This window comes from Anas acuta, chromosome 2 (assembly GCF_963932015.1).
Source record: "Anas acuta chromosome 2, bAnaAcu1.1, whole genome shotgun sequence".
Classification (NCBI taxonomy): Eukaryota; Metazoa; Chordata; class Aves; order Anseriformes; family Anatidae; genus Anas; species Anas acuta.
In genome coordinates, this window is record NC_088980.1 from 36,877,497 (window position 1) to 36,897,426 (window position 19,930).

Genomic DNA, 19,930 nt, shown 5'->3' on the forward strand with positions numbered 1-19,930 from the left:
ATGAATTTCACTTTCCTCAATAAAATTTCCTTTTTCTTTCTATAAATAGAAACTATGTTTGCTCTCCTGAAAAATACCCCTTAATTACTACAACCTGAGAGTTTCTATTGTATCATGGCATTAGTCTAGTTTAAAGCTATCAGAAATGCAGTGCTAATTCTTTTCTGAGCTTCTCAAAAGCTCAATGGCATCCAAACTAATGTTATCAATTATGTTGTCACCTCTCCACAGTTTCAAATTCTTTACTTTCCATCTTCCAGCTGCCTTATTAAAATGAACCATGCATACTGTTGCGGTTAATCAACAAATTTTCTACAAATCCAACTTAAACTGATTTCCTACAGCTGACACAAAATGTTAACATAATTCAAGTACTCTTGTTAAAGGAGAAACACCAGGAAAATATATATTTTTTATTAATTTTTAAATATCAAACAAGAATTTCTGCATTTGTTTATCAAATACAAATGATTGCCCCTCTGGTCAGCCCCAACATTCTTATGAACATTTTACATCATCATAATAGAGTGTGTTTAATGAGTTAAACACATCAACATCAGTTAACATATTAAAATAAGTTTCTGGAAAGTTATAAGGAAGAATGAAACAAAACCTGTGCCAAGACCCAATGTCGTTCCATGCTCCCTGCAGAAGACCCCACAGAACACAGCAACTCTGCCATCTCAGCAGTCCTACACTAGAGTTTTCACACCCCAAATATACATACACCTACACATTGCCAACACACAGCAAGTAGTGTTATCTCCAGCAGCCTGCAGCACTCGCTGACGTCAGATAGAAGTGCACAGAGATAATACTCTACCTCACAGTAACCGAGCTCTAAGTCAGATTGTCAGATGCAAGGTGAAAACAGTAGATACAGCCTCAAGTAGGCCAGCCTCTGCTCTTTAAAATCTCAGCTCTGTATCACAGTCCATGGGAGCTGGACACTAAGTTTCTATACAGTAAATACACTGTATGGAAGAGCTTTTGTTGCACAATTAACCAGGCATAGGGCAGTTGCTTTGTGATGCCAGCTGAACTAAACATTAAGCTCCAGATAACACTCTCTTTTCCTTTTATTTTCTTTTCTTTTTTCTTTTCTTTAAATGCTTATAAGGATATACAGCCCATGAATCCTGGAAAGCTCATTAATGAGTTCAGTCCCATTTTCTGCCTACAGGGATGACAATGCTTTTGCAAAGAGTAAAACTTCAAACAAAATGTTAGTGTTTTTTCCTGCAAGCCCCAGAAGCCCCAGTTAACAGGCCATCGCAACCCAAGTGCAATAGACAAACTCAGTCCTTGAGTTTTTTGATACACTACTTCTACCTGGAGTAGAAGCTGAAAAAGCATCATGTAAAATTATGAGGCAACTATCTCCCCTGTGGGCTTCAGTGCACAACAAGGCAAACGAGCACTTTCATAATAAGATCCTTCTTTTTGCTCATTACAAGATCAGTTCTCAAACAAGTAACACGATGGTCACGTAAAAATGAAGCTACTGTAATTGCAGACTTTGGTGTTTCTAGCAGTAAAAACCACCAGCTTATTCCCTTCTTCCAGAGCTAAGATAATTTAGATATCAATTCACAAATCTTGATGGATATGACTATGAGTAAAAGAAAAATTACACAGTTTTATCATCAATGTCTCTGTGCAATCAGCTCAGAAAGCCTAGTATGCATTAAAATGTTTCTTGTTCTTTGTACAGTTACCTAATTTCATCACTTAAAGATTACTTTAGTATCAATTTTTTTTTTTTAAATCCCATCACTCCACTGTTTATGTAAAAGAATTTTACTGGTTTCACTTCCGGAAACCAATTTAGTTCTCCTTAATGTGTTGCCTTACACCACCATTAACTTCATCTTCTTTTACAGGTTAGATCGAGTAAGCCAAGGAAATTCCTGGAAGCCAAAAAGAGAATAAAATACTTATCAGAATGGGCAAACAGTAAGGGGATCCTGATACAAATACGTACTAACTACCAGACGGAATCCACAAGACATAAATAAAGACTGCTCAGAAAAATGTTTTGTCTCATTTTGTCAGGAATGGGAAGGAACAACTGTCATGTCTGGGAAGAGTCATTAAAGATGCTAGGCATCAGTAGGAGCCAATGAAAAACAAGGAAAGAAGACAAAGCAGTGTAAGGGCACTGATTTTGCCATCTCCCAACTCTGAAGAGAATCTGCCTTTCAATCATCTGCATTCTCTGCAGTTTTGGTGATGCTTCCTAACTACTCAAGAAAGGAAAACATAAATACCTGTTTCTTCCTGTCAGACTGTGGATCAATCATTACATTTATAAGAGAAGGTGTTTGCTTGTCAGTCACGCTTGCTTTCAGAGCTTTTTGCAATTCTTCTGGTGTTTTAACAAAATATCCTTTACCACCAAACGCAGACATAATTTCCTCATAGTGCGAATTTGGCAGGAGAGAAACTGGAGGTACACTGCGGTGAAACAGAAAACTCTGAGAAACAGCAGGGATGAATTCCCAGATTGACCAATTTAATTACTTCACTGCACCAATTCTAAAAGTATACAATGATTATTGTTCTGGCCTGATGAATTCTTCTGGGCTGAAGCAACTGTTTCCTATACCACTTAAGCTATGCTTACAGTCGCACTTTCATCTGGAGACACTCTTGAGTAGGCTTTTAGCCTAGTTCAGGGCACAGGGATCTCAGCTCCAGAAGCAGAAGCCCAGCATATACTTATAACACAGGCCTTGGGTAGTTTGGAAGACCATTGTCATTTTGGAGGTTATCCCACTCTGAACTCTATATCCTGTGGGGCCTGAGCTGCTACTGGAACCTGAGATGACTAATGGAGTCATCTCTGCTAGACATTGTGTAAAGAAAAGTCTGTAATTAGGTTGATTCCTCACCTTTGGTAACTGCTTCTTTTTTACTCAAACTAACCCTAGGACTTAGGTTCACTTCATGAAAAATTTCACTGTGAATCATAAAGCATTAAAAGTGAGCAGAATGACTATTTTGGTCATTTCTTCCTTAATTAACAAGACACTGAAGATGCTCACCATGTAGCAGGATCTCCATATTGTAACATCTCTTTCCAGTTATCCGCATTCAAACCAGTGTAAATTCCATTGTTGTTTACCACGATAATCACGATTGGCAAGTTGTATCTACAGAGATATATTTGGAAGATCTTTGAAATATCTGCAAATATCTTTCTGCAAGGTGTTGAAAGTGTTACTTTTCATTAAAGATAAAATGATAAATTAAAAAAATCAGTTTCACCTGAAACATGATCTACTCGTTACTGGTAACAACACAGTCAAAAATGACTATGGGTAGTGTTTGGCTTGTTTTCCTGTGTCATAATTTAAGAGTACCCTATAACAGCAGTGTTCTTGGCCTTCTAGTTTAATTTATCCAGGCAACATACAAAGAGGGTCTTCTTGAGCAAAAACCAGTTACCTGCAAATTGTTTCCACCTCCATCCCAGAAAATCCAAAAGCACTATCTCCTTCTATGCAGATGACTCGCTTTTCAGGTGTTCGGTCTTTAGCTACCAGTGCAGCTGCTATGGCAAAACCCAGTCCAACTCCCATTGTTCCAAAAGTACCTGCATCAAGCCTAAAGGTGAGAACATAGAATCTCTAAGATTCTCTAGAATCGCGAAGTTCACTCAAACTTTTCAGTTAATCCACAATTTAATTTTAATAATTACTCATATACTTTTCCAATATTGTTTCATAAACAATTAGTTTGTTTGGATCCTAGATATATGGATTATTATATTCATTTAAACATCAAATAAGACTGAAAATAATTTGAGACAAACATACTCAAACTAATTAAAATTCAGAACTCTCATACACTAGTGGTATTACAATAAAGAAAGACTATTCTTATATGCTTTTAGCTTGCATAGTAACATAGTAATTACTCTAGAGATAGGCGGACTACATGAAATCTCTCTGTATTTAATTCCTTGGAAACGTAACTAGAAGTCTGAAAGCCATCAGTTAAATAATGCTGTTCAAACTTTAGTCTTCTGTTCAACTTTTGAAATCAAATTGCAAGCTGTAATTAAGTTAGATCATTTCAATCAGAAGCACATAATGGAAACAAAAGTACATGAAGAACTAGATTACTCTAGGGTTAACTTCTCATATTTGCTTTCAGACATGCGCAATTCAATATGAAGCCAATTTACTGTGCCCTTATTTTAAAAAGAGGGAAAAATGCAAACTCTTCCTCCAACTTCACTGGAAGTTTTTAGGTTTTGTTTTGTTTACAAATAAGTAAGTTCATCTAGGATGTGTTACTTTCACAAAAAGGCTCTAAGCTTCCCAGTCAGATCGGACAGTTCATCTCACCCAGGGAGAACTTTTTCCCCACTCTTCGAGAAACGGCACTTAATTCTTACCTATAATAATTCTGTGTGGTATAGCTTTAATAAGATGACATCCGCACATTTCTGATTTTGGGTGCCTGCATTTTAGGCATACAGGTTTGCATGAAACTGTGTTCAATATATAATTCAATTTTCAAAACAAACTTATCTTCTCAAGTTTTCCCTGTTCTTTAAGTGTTGTGTTTCAAAGAAAAACTTGTTTTGCAGAAATTCTTTTCAACATGAGATTCCAAACTACCCTTCTTATTTTAAAACAGTTTTTACCATACCCCCTGAGCACAAAAATAAGCATCTAGATTGGAGAATTTATTATGATGCTCCTCACTCACTTTCCACAAAAGAAAGAGAGCGAGAAACTATAATCCCTCTGCTGCAGAGCACACAGGTCACAGGGAACTTAAAATCTCTGACAGGACATCAGTACACAAGTGGATAACTTCCCTTTAGCCAACATACATCTATTTTGTTTAGAGACTTTAAAAAGAACTATAAAAATTATGGGAATTATAAAAGAATTATAAAAATTCATATAAATGAAAACATTTATATAAAACTCTAGTCTGTTGAGCCAGCACAACAAAGAAAATACCACACCTTTGACGGGGATAATAATTAGGAAGCATAGTTCGTCCAATGTCCATGGTGTTTGCTCCCTCACTTACTAAAATGCTGTCCTTGGGTATTAGTTCTCTGATGTGATGAAAGACTGTGTAGTAATTCATAGGCAGGGATTTCTGCAATGCTAATTCCTTAAAAATAACAGAATACAGAGTAAGGTGCAGAACTGAGATACATAAATAATACTATGGTACTATACGAGGTAGGGATGAAGTATTTGGCCTTCCATGTTATATTTCAAGGTCATGTATGGTTTATTCTGGTCACAATACTTATCAGAGGTGCATTCTGGTCAGCAACCTGCTCCCTTGGCTGGCCCATCATTAACAGCAACCTACTAAACCCAGTTTAACCTGAGCGACACATTAATTTTTTCACACACACAGGTTTCACTGTTGGTAACTCTAAACGAGTTGCCATCTGTATGTTAGGAGGAAGTTCAAAAGGGCGAACTGCTACGATTGATCTATTTTAATCCCACCTTGGAAAAAAGCACCTGAACTTGCAGAATATGGGTTGTATAAAGTTAAGCATACGCTGTCTGTGGTATTTTGGCTTGAGAGCTACTTACAGTTAATATAAATTGTTTCCACCAGCCTTGCTTTGGACATAAATATCCAAACTGACTGAAAAGTTTGAAAATAGAGCAGTGATAAAATTATGTATCAGTACCTGTTAAGGCAAGAAAACTCCTAATTGCTTTGATATAACAATACCTTTGATCTTTCCTCATTGTTCTTTATTTTCTCTCTTAGTTTCTTCCACCACTCTGAATTAGAAGGATATTTCAGTAGTCTTTTTCTGAATTCTTCTAAAAGCTGCAATGACATTTGAAATGTTGCAGATGTCTTTCAATAGATATAGGAACACAACAAGCATCAAGATTGTTATCAAGAAAGATCCCTACACAAACCAGAATCTTTAACATTTAACTTGGGATGCACAGCACGGGTACATTGCAGGAAACATGCCTTTCCTTGTTTTTGTTTTAAGCTAGTAACTATACATCAGAAGAAATTAAGGTCAAAAAAGGAGAACACCTGACATTACATTACCTGCTTAGTCACGGCATTTATGTCACCTAGTAAAACTGCAGCTGGTCTCACATTATTCCCCAGCTCTTCTGCACAAATATCAATCTGTATTTCAAAAAGAAAGGCCACCATTAACTCAAAGTTATTATAGGGATTTACTTTTTTTCCAGTTCAAGTGAGGAACATTATCTGACTGTTTTTATACACTGTTTTGGCCGTACAAACAAATTCCTCTGCCTTTTACTGAAATAACATCTGGAAATGCTTTATTCGAAGTCAAATTTTAATATTAACCCTTGACAGTGAAAAAAAAAGTGACTTTGAATGAGATTAAAAAGTATTTTTGCATTTTTTAGGTAAAAGAAACAGAAGAAATACTGATTTCAAAAGTCAAAAAGAATTCTAGTTAAACAAAAAATGTTATTCCTCTGAAAAAGATGAAGCTTGGAAACTGAGAATGTTCCAGATCAATGAAAGTGGGCCAGCCACACCGCACTAAGTCAACTATTACTCTTCAATCACAGGCCCTAAGGAAGAATATCTTTGGGACATTATCAGTTTAACAACTTGTCTTTCTAGGAGCTGGCATATTACCAAATACACTAATTAGCTAAATAGCCTTTCTTTTTTTTTTTTTTCCCCCATGAACATCTCTGAGTGACTGAGCTCTTACAATGACTGACTGACTCTGGATCTGAAGGTAATTGTCTTTTGAAAATATCCAACTGAGAGAGCAGTCGAACAGTATGAAAGGTTTCACAATTTAAGGACAATTTGTTTTCAACCACTGAAATTCCAGAGCTCCAAAGATCACATGCATATCACAAGTCCAATCTTGTATTAAACAACTACACATAAGTGTCTGCCCTCCTCACAACATCAGCACCAAGTCCTTTATAGCTGGAAAAGTTTTTTAACCATTTTTAGAAAATACAAGGAATAAATTAAAGGAATCACAACTATTTCTAGAGAACTACTGCAACTATGTGATCTCTATTGCACTGTCTGTAGGGCAGAATTTGCCACAAACTATGCTACCAAAATATTTGCAAAAACTGCTCTAGACAATGCTGGAACACAGAGGACTTCCTTCAACTTGTAAATTTTGTGCTTACCTGAATAACCTTTACATCTGGTCGAAACCTTGGCGGAAGACCAAAATGCAAAATCCAGTTCAACCTTGCACCAAGCAAGATGACTACATCAGCATGCTGTAATGCCCTATAAAGGTACAGAAGAATTAGATGAGGAGGAATTGCTGTTAAATTTAATAGTGTTTTTGAAACTAGAAGTAATAATAACCATCAAAGTATTTATGTATATATGTATAACCACAAGAATATATGCATAATCCTTTCTTCCTCTAAACTTCTTGTTTAGCTACATAAACCCCTGAACTTTTACATAGTCAATCATTAAGCCATTCTTGAGTTTAGGAGCTCAAGGAAAAAAAAATATACTCTTTTCCTAATACACTGTGTTAAGAAAGAAATTGTAACACTGGGAGACTAACAAGATGCTATCATGATACTGAGGTTAAAGCAAAACACTCACTACTCTGATATTGACAACAGTTAATTGCCAAAATTAAGAGTGTTGTGGCCCTCTCAGTTTAGGCTCCTGTTAATTTACCTTCCAGCTGCATACACAATACATGGCATTTTCTTTTATTCTCCATTTTTCTTATGAGTGTGCTTACCAATGATAAAGCTATGATCCTTGACAAAGGGCAAATGTTTTAGTTTTCGAGTATAACAAAGTGCCATCTGCAAGCTAACTGTGCATACTCATACCTGCCAGGGTTCTTACAGTTCACTCACATTAGTTTTGCAAAAACTCTTATGAATAAATTTTTATATATTCATTCAACAGATTTGGAAATACTTTTCTTTTTCTTTCTAACTAAAGTGCAATACAGTGATGGCAAACACCACACAACTACTGCAGTTCAAGTTTTGCTGTCTGTTATGTGCGCACCTTTTGCTTCTCTGGAGTTAAAGTAGAAGGCTAATAGTTTTTCAAGTGCACTAAATTAAATATTTAAGATAAACTGTTCACTAGTTTCACTTTGTTATGAAATGCACACTAGCAACATTGATACATCTACTTGCCGTAGGTTTCATAGCTACAAAATACTAGCTCTCAGACAAGTATCTTCCTGGTCCGCATTCTAAGCGCTGTCAGAAGCAATCCACCTAAATTTGTTGTTTCTTTCCAAGCAAGATCTTCAGCGCTCTAAAATCAGCTGTGAAACATAGCTGAAACCACTTTCTGATGTATACGTTTTGTCTTCCCTGGAATTTGTAAAACACCACAATTCCCAGTTGTTTCTCAGATGTTAGGGTTAGAAGCCTTGCTTTATATTTACGTGGATCTTGCTGCAGCTACACAATTTGGATGGTTATCAGGAACTACTCCTTTTGCCATTGGGGTAGGCAAAAAAGGCAGTCCACAAAGGTCCACCAACTTTCTGATGTTGTTTTCAGCATGTGAATAAGCAGCACCTGAATGAAACGAAAGACACTGTTTAATACTACTGAAACCTACTGCATCCACCTGAGTTTCAATTAGCCCGGTTACATTAGTGGCAGAAAGAGCACTATTTCCCATTGTGAAAGCTGCCTGTTATTTTTAATTCTGGAAAACTCAAATATAACACACTGAACAATAGGTATTTGGGCTCAAATTTAATTTTGGATGATTGAAGTTCTGTATTATGGCATAGAAATTTGTCGGGAATTTGGGAATTCCTGGTGGTATCTTTACAGTTAAAAAAAAAGGCTGATTTTTTTCTGCTTAAACTCATATTTCATCAACTGACTTTTCTTTTAACCTAGATGAAAAAGGGAAGTTGCACAAAATTAAAATGTTTTAGAACAGATTTTAACATCAAATTTCAAAGTTTTTTTTTTTTATAATATAGTGTGAAAAATAGATGGCTAACATTAGTGAGGAAAAGAAATCACTTTGGTCATTGGTCTTTTCCTACATATGTGCAGTCAAAGCATGCTACCTTTGCCAATGATTAACAGAGGCTGCTTGGCATGAGCGATGATAGATACTGCCTTGGATACAGCAGAGTGTTCAGCCATGCTGGTGGGAGGTGGTGGGCAGCATTCTACGTACCTGGAAAACATGCAGAATAGAAAAAATACGAAAGAAAAAATGTCAGAAGATAAGACCCATTGTTTAGCATAAAACCACAGCTGCTTCATACCACATTACCCACAGAATTTATGAGAACAGGATACGTATATTTTTTAAAACAGACTCCAAAATTTTTCTTGCATGTTTCTTTAATCCTATAGGTAGCATTATTCCAGAGATGAAGTAACATTGCTGTTCTACCATCACAGTAATTCATTCATTTTTGCACACTTAATGATAAACTATAATTCAAATAACATTATAATGGAAAGATAAATTAAGAGAGTCAATTTTTAGTATCATTACTTCAGCCTCATAGCAGATTATTTGATCTCTTGTTCTTTTTATCTTTTTCTTGTTTTAAGAAAATACTAAAGAAACTCAAAACTAAAATTATTCAGTGCCTTGAAAAATAATGAATGTAATCTGTACGTACTTGACAGAGCTCTTATTCACCTCAAGATTCACAAAATCTCCAGGTATGTCAATATAGCAGGAACCTGGACGACCATACATGCTGGTTCTTACAGCCTAGAAAACAGATGATCAGCTTTAACGCATTTGAAAGGATATTAAATAACTTTAAATTTAAAAAGCAAAACAACAAAGAACATGCTTCAGTATGTACTGAGGTGTTTCAGATTGCTGAACCATCACAGGGAAAAATCCCAAGGACTGATTTATACCTATAGATTTAAGGTTTAACAGTTATTTACATTTCTCCCTACGCACAGTATTAGACTGTAAATTCTTTATTTAATTTAGAATAAGACAACTGTATTACAAGCAATTGTATTTGGAAATACTAGAATAAAATATTTAAGGTAGCATAAACAGAAAAAAAAGACAACCAACTCCTCCATCTTCTATTATGCTCTTAGTTCTTCTGTTACAGGTAGATATTCTGAATTTCAGAATTTGCACTTCTGAAAAAAGCATTGCTCAGAATTATACAGAATTCAGGCTGACATGGCTAAATTGTTCCTACAGCAGGAGTCTTCTGAAACCCTTCCTGAAGCATGGAGATAAGGATGTGTTCTTTCTCAGACAAACATGCAAAACAAACAAACAAAAACAATCTGCACACCTCAAAACTAAATACAAGCATCTCCACCTACCCTCTCCAAATCTTCGCATAATGAAGGCGCTTTGTAACAGAATTTCAGAGCTAAAAGAGTTGAAGTTTGCATTATTGCATTTCTGGTTCTTGCACATCTCCCTAAAAGCATTTTTTCATCAAAATCCTTGCAGCTCTGACTGAAGCTAACAAAAAATGCTGCAGGCATCAGTAAACATCAGATTGGAACAATATTTGTTTCTAATCTTTTCCACAGCATTGTTCATAGAAAAAAAAAAAAAGCCCTGGGTGTTAATTCACTCAGTCAACACCATGAGCTAGCATCTGCATGATCAAAGTAGTTATAGTAACAACTTTACAAAACAACAACAAAATCAACAAAGAAAACAAACAAAACAAAAGAAAAAAAAACACAGACCTTATGCAGTAGGAGACATTTACAAGATGTTCTGTTGCTAATTTTTCATACCTTTTCAATAACAGCAGGAATAACTTCAAGGCTGCTTGGGCGGACAGAAAGTTTGTTGTACAGCCTGCCAGCTTCAACCTAAATAAATCAATAGAATGGTTAAATGCATTTATCAAAGCAATTTGGTCATTTCCAACTCCCTTTGACATGAATGAAATGAGAAAATGACAAATTGAAAGCAACAAGGGGAAAACTCCCACACAGAAAATTAAAGTTCCTCAGCTGGTGTAAATTGTCAAGCCACACTCATTCACTGAGTGCTTATGTATTTTTCCCAGAAAGTGCTGCTTCTGTTCTTGTAAAGTTTATTTTTTTTCTCTTCAACCTCAGAACAGACAGGCAAGGACAATAAATACCAGCTGAGACCTAAAACAGCATGAATTGCAGCATGATGATGGATAAAAACAATACAAGTAATCTGGTGGATTACAGTGTCAATGTTAAACCAGTAGATGGAGCAAATCAACAGCATTACACAACCTGCTAGGAAATGTTAGTAACTGGGATTGTTATCCCTATACTAAGGAAGAAATACCATTGGTTATTTAACTGAAACTATTTTGTAGAAAGTTATGTCTGTGTACCTGTGGAAATTCTTGGAAAGCTCCCATGGTTTCCTGATTTCTGTCAGAAGACCCTCCAATAACAATCAAAGGCCTAGAAAAGGATTAAAAAAATATATGCATACATATGTTTTTGTAACTGCAATCACATCTGTGAGCTCACCTTCCTGACAAATCCTATTACTGTTGCAACATCAATGTGAATAGAAAGTGGCCAGCATGTTACAGGGATGGACTCTAAATATCAATGTCAGGTGGTTGACTTCTTAGCAGCCTTTAGGTGTCTAGTTTTAGAACATTCTGGCCATATTAAATGATAGTTTAAACCAGTCTGTTTAATAGTGACAAACCCTATATTCCTTTTTCTTTTTCTTTTTTTAATTTAAAAGTTTTAATAAAAAAATAAACTACTTCCCAATATTTTGAAATACAATAAGGAGAATACTCTTAATATAGCTACCCCCAACAGCTATACCTTCAAAATATTTGATTTTCCTTTTAAATCTTATGTAATTGTAACCAGAAATAAGTTTTTCCCCCTGTGTACTCATCATACTGTACTACTGGCACTATACTGTAGACATTTGTATGAGCAGTGCTTATTACTGCAAGTAGTTAAATTAAATTAAGTCCAAAACAACAGTGAAGCAGGAAGAACACTGACTACAATGAAACTAATAAGAGTTTCAAGCATTACGGACTTGGAAGAGAAGAACTTTAGTAAACTGAAAAAATCCAACTGCAATCTCTGGTAAAGAACAGTACTGCACCATGCTACCATATACAGAAATCTTTGATGCAAACTCTTCTTTGGAGTTTATTTTCAAAGCCTAACTGAAATAACAAAAATCTTTTGCTCAGGGTGAGGCAGGAGAGGAAGCAGCAGTGTTATACGTAATTTTTAACATGAAGTAACACGATATACCCTTGGAAATGTAGTTTACCAAGACCTCACTAGCTTCCTAGTTGGCTAGATTCATATGTCCAACAGCTCACTGTGACAAGTTTCCAGGGTAAACTAAGGGCTCTTCCACTCAAGCAATCCGTGTTCAGGCAATAAAATGCAAAAACACAATCACTAGTAAATTGTGCTATCAGACTGCTTGACTTTCTTACAGTTGATATAGCAGATGTTTTTTTCTCCTGGATGGGACTGAAAGAGAGTAATCAGAAGAACAGGTCTCCAGACTCAAGGAGGATAACTCTGAGCTCTAAGGACCATCCCTTAGAATTATTCAAAGTCAGTACCAGTGGGGTCAGCTCAGCTATTTGCCTCCTGTGAGAAGCCAACGCTCAATCTACCGCAGCATGTCAAAAGCCAGGTATTATGTCACGGAATCACAAGACTTAACATTGGGTGCTAACCTTGCCGTACAAATTTGGTCTCCTTATGTGACTTCCTTGCCCAGGATGGGGACATAACACCTTGTTGCCACAGAAGCCAGAAGCCCTCTCTCTAACTTCTGCTCCCAGCTGCATACTCCATTGTCAAATCTTCTGGCAAACTAGATAAATTGCTTCTTTATCCTTTTGCCAAGTGCACAGGTTTACACAAGATAAAGTCAGGTAAACAGAGCTTATCTCAGACAATAAACAACTTGTGAGAAAAGAGAAACGTCTCCTGCAAGCCCAATAGCAAGCACAATGTATGTTTTTTTCTTACAGCCAAATTCATGACTGCTCAAATGCAAAGTTTTCACGTGATCTATTTTTATCTAAAGCCACACAGGGACAGCAAAACTTCAGTCAATATTTTTAAAAAAAGTTTTAACACTATATGTCTTTTTTCAACGTGTTAGAAACTTTGTTAGTTAGAGCTCCCATTATCTAGCTTCCCTTGTCCATCAGCCATTTCTAATCTAATTCTCCAGGTGACGTGTGCTTGGTAACACCACAGCTTCTCCCCAAAATACCTCACACAGCATTCTGAACAGCGTTTAGTGGCAGACCAGCTAAAGGTGCCATGTTTCAGTGAAGGCTTGTGGGAGTAAATGCTATCGCTGTACCATCATTTAATTCAATTCTTAATTACCCCTCAAAACGTCTGCGTGGGGAGCAAACACAGCTTCAGCTTTTAACAATGCAGTTGTCAATTTGTTCATATATGAAATATGGCAAATACAGTAATTCAAAGGTAACGTGGCTTTTCAATTTAGAAAAAGCTCAAACTCTTCAAAAAAAAAAAAAGTAAAGCATCATAGGCTGAATATCATCTTTATTTGAAAACGTATCCAGGCAATCAGGTACGTTGACAGATTTTTCAATAATGCATGCTGGGGTAAGAAAAAAGTAGAATTTTATCCAGGAAAGTACAAAAAAAAAAAAAAGTAAATTACTTTTAGGGAAGACAAATGAAGAATTTACTTCTGATTGCATAAAGAAAAAAAAGTTCCCATACGAAATACCGCAAAGCCCAGTATCTGCAACAAATAATAGCAAATAATTATTAGAATTTCAAAGAGAAAATGCACTTAAATTACCAGCAGTTCACGGTTGCATTTGCCATCCCACCAAGGGCATGTAAAAAACCTGGACCAGACACTACAAGACATACTCCTGGCCTAGAGGGAAGGAAAAAAAAAGAAAAGATGCTGAAATACAAGATATTGAACTCGTACTTATGTTTTCAAAACTCATCGACAACATGGGATTTACATGAAGGACTGATATTGCAATCAGAAATCATTTATCAACCCAATTAAAAAAATCATGTGAACTGTTGTTACATGCCACCCGCTCATGCAATGCCTGTGTCTGCTATACACACAGGTTCATCATGTTTCATTTCATGATTTCTCAGCTCTGTGTTGCTTTTACCACATCTGCTCCACCATTTAGCGTTTATGTGGATTTGGTACGCCCCCCCTTTTTTCAGTTTTCTCAACTCCACTTTAGCACTAGGTGTCAATGAAGAAAGCTCGCAAAGAGAGAAGTGCATCTGACTCAATGCAATCTTATTTATAACTCTATTATAGTCTAATTCAGGCAGAGACACTTCTTATTCCAGTGAGATAAAAATCCTCATTTTTAACTACTGAGCACTGCTTAGTGGCTCTACAGACTCTCTAAATAGGAGAAAAAAAATCATCTTCTTTCCAGGGGTCTATTGAAAGGAAGAAAACCCAAATAACTGTGTATCACAGGTATAACACTTGCAGATAGAATAAGGATTGATCCTCTGCATCATCATATCTGCATTTGTGAGTAAGCAGACAGCAGATGGTACTTTAGGAAAGGATCCCTGGGATACCCTTTAAATCACAAGCCACAGAATCCCAGCACTAAGACCAAAATGCGGTACATGAAGAAAAGCCAGCATTTCATCTCAGGAGAAGGGGACACAGGCAGGCATGTGATTAGTCTCTGTATTTACTCAACAAATATCTTGCTAATAATGACAAGATTAAGTTATAGCAGGCCCACCACATTGCAGCAAACCGCGATAGTGTCATTTCTGCCCCTCACACCAATGGTGTTAAACAAATAATCAGAAATCAATGGGAAGAATTAAAGACAGTTATAAGATTGACAGTATTATATGAGTTTTAGCTCTTGCCCTGAAACATACCAACAGAAATATTGGCAACTGGACTGACAACTAATTTAAAATTGATGTCCCGTTTTAACTGCCCTGTATCTGCATATGCTAAAAAAGAGCTCCAAAACAAGAAAATGTTCCTAGCTTCCGTTGAGTTACTATATATTACAATAAATATTGTAAATATTGATAAATATGGAATGTACCTGCCAGTCAAATATCCAATAGCAGATGCAGCATAACAGGCCTGTTGAAAAGATTGTGGAATTATACAATTATTATTATAAACTTGTTTCATGATATTTAAATAATGTTCAATATCAATACTGAAATTAAGCAAGCATGGATTTTTCCCTGATAAATACAGCTTACATAGAAGCACCCCTTCACCCTCTCCATTTTAGAGATATGCTCATAAATGTTTATATGAAAAAGCTCAAAACTTCACAAATAACATGGAAAAGGGATTTATGTAGACAGGCGACGAACAGAAATGTAGCCATCACCGGAATGACTCATATTTCAGAAGTTAAGGGAAAGGTTGAAATCGTAATTTTATCTTGAAATCAGAAAGTTCTAACACTTAAAGCAAAAAAAGTCATTTTGCAATTTTTCTCATTTTTATTTTTAAAGTAAACTCCTGGCCTTCTAGCCTACCTCCCTTGCTTTGAAATAGAGCTGGGATTTTGTTTTCTATTTTTATTTATTATTATATTTCAAGTACCATTGTGGCTAAAAGATTAAGTGATACCAAAGATCTTTCTAAACGTTTAGCAAGCTGCTAAACATTTTCCTCAGACCTATGAATAATTCTAGGTAACACAGCATGTTAGCAATCTGAGCTTAAATGAGTGAAAACATAGATTTATAATAAGCTGTTACAAGGAAGGAGAAACTGTCTTGAATATCCTCAGGCTCCTACAGATATAGACTAACTGTCACAGTAAAAATGTGGGGCTTAGTAGAAGAATAATAAGCATACCTTATTTTCTTTGCAGCAGTAGATAAGGGAATTGTTGACAAAAAAAACACACTGACAAGAAAAATCTCTTCCTACTTTTCATAAATCTTTGACATAGAGAAGAAAAATATCACTGATATAAGAATTAGGTAACTATTTGATGACACTGGTGTGCAAAAGTTTAGAAATAATATTTGGAGTAGGTGTTACTAAAATCCTGCTAATGAAGCTCAAAGCATGGTGCTGAGTTTCCATGGCAATGTTGTTTGAGAACTGAGTGGCAAAATAAACAGCACACAGAATTTAAGTTCACGTACAGTCATTGCCATTAAGATTTTTACTGTTTCTTTCTGCAAGGAAGCAACATGACTAAAACTATCACTATTTACAGATTAGGAGATTGTAAATAGTTCTGAAGCTATACTTGAAGATTTTTTGTAAAAGGGTTTTTTGATTCTTACTGTTACATCTAACATCTTGTCCCACTAACACATGAGCACCTGCATGCATATTATCTGTCAAGGTCACAACACAGTGGCTCAGCTGAAAGCAGATCCTTATGTTCCTCACGCAGTCCAGAAGGACCTGGGCATATAAAATGTCATTAACCTCCCAAACTGCAGTCAGCATTAGCAAGAAATACAGTAAGCCCAGATGCTAGCACTGAAGTCAAAATTTAGAACTACTCGTGAACATGGGGTTTTGAGCTGTAGCTAAAGCAGAGGACTGTTGCTCCCAGACAAGTAGACACATTAAGCAGGGTTTAACTAAATCTTAGCCTGTTTTCAACTCACATACAAGCAAATTAATACAATATAACTAGTAAACAACACTTAAACATTTTTGGTATGTAGTTATTTGGTAAAAACAGTACAACCATGTCAAGGAGCAGGCCTGAGGTCCTTATGCTAATTGTGCCTAAATGTACCTTACCCTACACGTTCTGGGACTGGCAGTAGGGCTTGTGATCAACTTGCTAGGAGAACCTGCTATAGGCACATGAGGCTGCTGCTTGCTACATGGTGTCTTTTGTTATGTACAGCTTAAGGGTAGGCTTGAAAAGCCTTTCCTTGCAGGTGTGACCACAGGTAGAAAGCAGCAGTCCCAGAATAATAAATAACTTGCTCACGGACTATTACTGGCCATTATTATGCAGCTTTGAAAGCTGTGAAAATGCTGCTTTTGCTTTAGGAAAATAACAAAAAAAAAAAGGAACAACCCAAATGTGTGAAAGGGCAAGGCACCTGCCTTGGCCTGGGACATCAGCATCCATCCAACACCGCACAGTCCACAGTCCAGGCACAGAGGCCAAGGGCTATGAACTGTTCACAGACTGCAACATCTTACAAAATGAGATCTTGAAGCCTGGGGTGGAGAAAAAAGATGTCCGTTTTGGTTCCAGCTGCCCTTACTGAGGGAATCTCAAGCCCGATTCCCTTTGCAGCTACGAGCATCAGCACCAACTTTACTGCACCAGCTCCAGCATACTGGATGTTCATCACAAACATAAGACACAGTTATCAAAAATGGACTGCTCTGAATACATAGCAGTGATTACTATTTAAGATTAAGAACTAAACATTAGCAATATGCGGTGTTAAATTAATAAAAATCAAATAGCTTTTTTATGAAGTTTAAAACTAACCTATCGACCTCCTAAATCTATCAGAGCGATCTCTACCCAGGGACAAACGCACAAAAGACACACCCCTGTTGAGTTGCAACATAACTCAAGTGTTCAAGTGGCAAGTGGGTCAGGGGTTAAACTGCTAGCAGCAAATCTGGACTGTGTTACAGGCCACAGGGATTAGCTGAAGGATAAACCTTTAACTTCATGCTTTAATCTGGTCTTCCTGATCTAACAAGTTCTTATACAAACGTGCTTTTGCTACATCTGGCTCAGAAATGAGGCGTACACTCAACTCCTGGAGAAAACTTTGTCTTCCATACATCTCCAATCACATACATCAATATGAATATAGGGAACAGCTGCATACGTGTCCTCTGCAACCACACTGCCCAACTAATAAGGTTGGAAAATTAGAACCATGACATGTAAATATTAATCGTAGATTGAATACACTGTACATACAAATGTTTTACCCTCTCCTCTGCCAAGCAGTTACTCTGTCTTCATTGAGGACAAAGAACAAAGCAAAACCCGCCACAAGATATCCTTGGTTCGTCCTTGCCCATTCCCCGAGAAGAGAAACCCTACCATTTTAATGCTAAAACAAGTCTTCAAGCTATTGCTATAACCCTAAGCAGAAGCATCTCACTGTTTACAAGGTAAAATGTTTCTTGTCTTCCTTGCTCTAACAAAAAAGAGCCTAGTAAAGAGTGATAGACAGCATCTCATTTTGCAGTGCAAAGCAATCTTCTCTATTAATTACAGATACATGACAAAATTAATTTAAATTATGCTAATAACTAAAACTAAAATTAGAATACTTGCTAAGTGATGTACAGGAATATAAAGACCGTGTTGACATCCTGTATTAAATACACCTTTTAATTTTTTTTAGCGCACGTTTGCCTGTCTCACATGGTAGATACAGACTTTGCATGTAGAGACATGCATTCCTCTGAGTTCTCACACTCTTATATGCATGTCAGGATCAGACAGCAAAACCACACAGCTCATGACCACCTGATTCAGGAGAGTTGTTCTTATCATTCCTTATTGAATTTGAAATTATCATATTCAACCTCGGGATGTCCAGGAGACCACTGAATTTTGGAAATGTTACTAGTGGGGAAAAAAACAAACCCAGAACAGTGGCAATCAAAACTGTGGCAACACAGTCAAAATGCTAACGACCTCAAGTCTGATTTCTGGTACCTACACAACTAACCTGAAATATAGGGAGACTACTTAAGTGTAGACTAGTGCAGTAACTGTTTCTCCACTGTCTCCTTAAAAGAATGTTCAGAGGCTACATTCTTTCTACTGAGATGATGGATTTCATTCTGTTGTAAAACAGATAAAGAAAGGATTGGTCCTACCAGGCAGATACTTACAGCTTGTTCATTTCTCATTCCTATGTATTTGATTCCAACTGCTTGGGCTGCAACCGCGATTTCAGTGATTGGAATACCAACAATGCCAAACATGTATTCAATATTCTAAAAAGAAAATGTTAGAAGCCATCAGAATGGTTTCCAAAGAGTGAAAAGAAAAACAAAACACCATACCACCATGTATATTCACTTAAAAGTTCATGGGCTATTGTAAGAACGTGTACAATACTGGCATTTGCAGTGCAGTCCTCTATCATTGCTCCACAGCTCGCAGACCTCCAAAACCCACTCCTCTCACAATGGCCCTGCAAAGCTCAGCACTCAATTCATCTCTTTCTGATGACCACTTCTTATGGTGTCTCTCCTCCATCATTTTCCCATTAATCAGTATGTCAGCTTCACTGACTCTGAGAACTCCTAGTATGGTATCCTCTTGTTAAGCTTTCAGTGAGAATTAATGTTAAAAAAAGCCATGAGAAACAACTGGGATTATACTTTATGAGGGCAAACTGACAAATGACAAGATGATGTGAATGTTTACGGCAACCAAGCCACCTTTTAGCATGTGGTAGTCCAAACAGAAAGGCTTTTGGTACAACTAGCGCCAATTTTGCACCATTTCCAGTTTACATAAACAACAGGAGCTACTGGTAACCGCAAACGTGCTGCAGGTGCTGTGTACCAGTGGAAGGGGTGATGGACATTGCATGACAGCATCCTGCGGTGAGCTTGCGGGGGCCCAGCAGGCTCCTGAGAGGGAAGAGCCGAGCGAAGGCCTCTGGGCAGCGGCCCCACAGACCTGAGCCCCGCCGCTCCCTCACCTCCACCCGTTACCTGGCGCCCCCGGGCCGCCATGGGACCCCCCCTCAGGGCAAACCGTGCCCAGCCCGGGCAAGGGGAGAGGCCGAGCCGCGCACAGCCGCTCCTCCCCGGCCTCGCCTCGCCCCGCACGGCCGGGCCCTTACTTGAGCTCGGAGCGCCTCGGCCACCAGCTGGGCCCCGCTCACCGCCTCCCCCGCCGCCATGACAGCGCCTCCGCCACCTGAGGCGGCTGAGTGACAGGCCGCCCGGCCAATGAGAGCGCAGAGGGGGCGGGCCTATCCCGCGA

The 19,930-nt window shown here is 37.5% G+C and overlaps 1 protein-coding gene across 2 annotated transcripts; it reads right to left on the reverse strand.

Moving 5' to 3' along the window:
• Positions 1-398: 398 nt before the first annotated feature.
• HACL1 (2-hydroxyacyl-CoA lyase 1) lies at positions 399-19,921 on the reverse strand. Of its 2 annotated transcripts, none has more exons than XM_068674281.1 (17): positions 19,788-19,921; positions 18,823-18,927; positions 15,047-15,087; positions 13,783-13,863; positions 11,324-11,396; positions 10,740-10,817; positions 9,629-9,723; positions 9,059-9,171; positions 8,414-8,549; positions 7,161-7,266; positions 6,067-6,150; positions 5,728-5,829; positions 4,988-5,142; positions 3,451-3,609; positions 3,048-3,155; positions 2,271-2,457; positions 399-1,910 (listed from the first exon to the last, which is right to left on the reverse strand). In XM_068674281.1, the coding sequence occupies exons 1-17, from the start codon at positions 19,845-19,847 to the stop codon at positions 1,878-1,880; spliced, it is 1,716 nt and encodes a 571-aa protein (XP_068530382.1). In that variant the 5' UTR covers positions 19,848-19,921; the 3' UTR covers positions 399-1,877. The 2 variants fall into 2 exon arrangements, with proteins under 2 accessions (XP_068530382.1, XP_068530383.1); XM_068674282.1 differs by lacking the exon at positions 19,788-19,921 and adding an exon at positions 19,644-19,662.
• Positions 19,922-19,930: the final 9 nt, after the last annotated feature.

Bases quoted from the DNA above. Each gene is read 5' to 3' on its own strand.
- HACL1 (XM_068674281.1), bottom strand. From the start codon at position 19,847: ATGGCGGCGGGGGAGGCGGTGAGCGGGGCCCAGCTGGTGGCCGAGGCG. The intron at 9,172-9,628 runs GTACGTACAGAT...CATGTTTTCCAG, and splicing joins GTGAATAAGAGCTCTGTCAA to GTACGTAGAATGCTGCCCAC. The intron at 7,267-8,413 runs GTAAATATAAAG...GTACCTTTATAG, and splicing joins GTAGCTGCAGCAAGATCCAC to GGCATTACAGCATGCTGATG.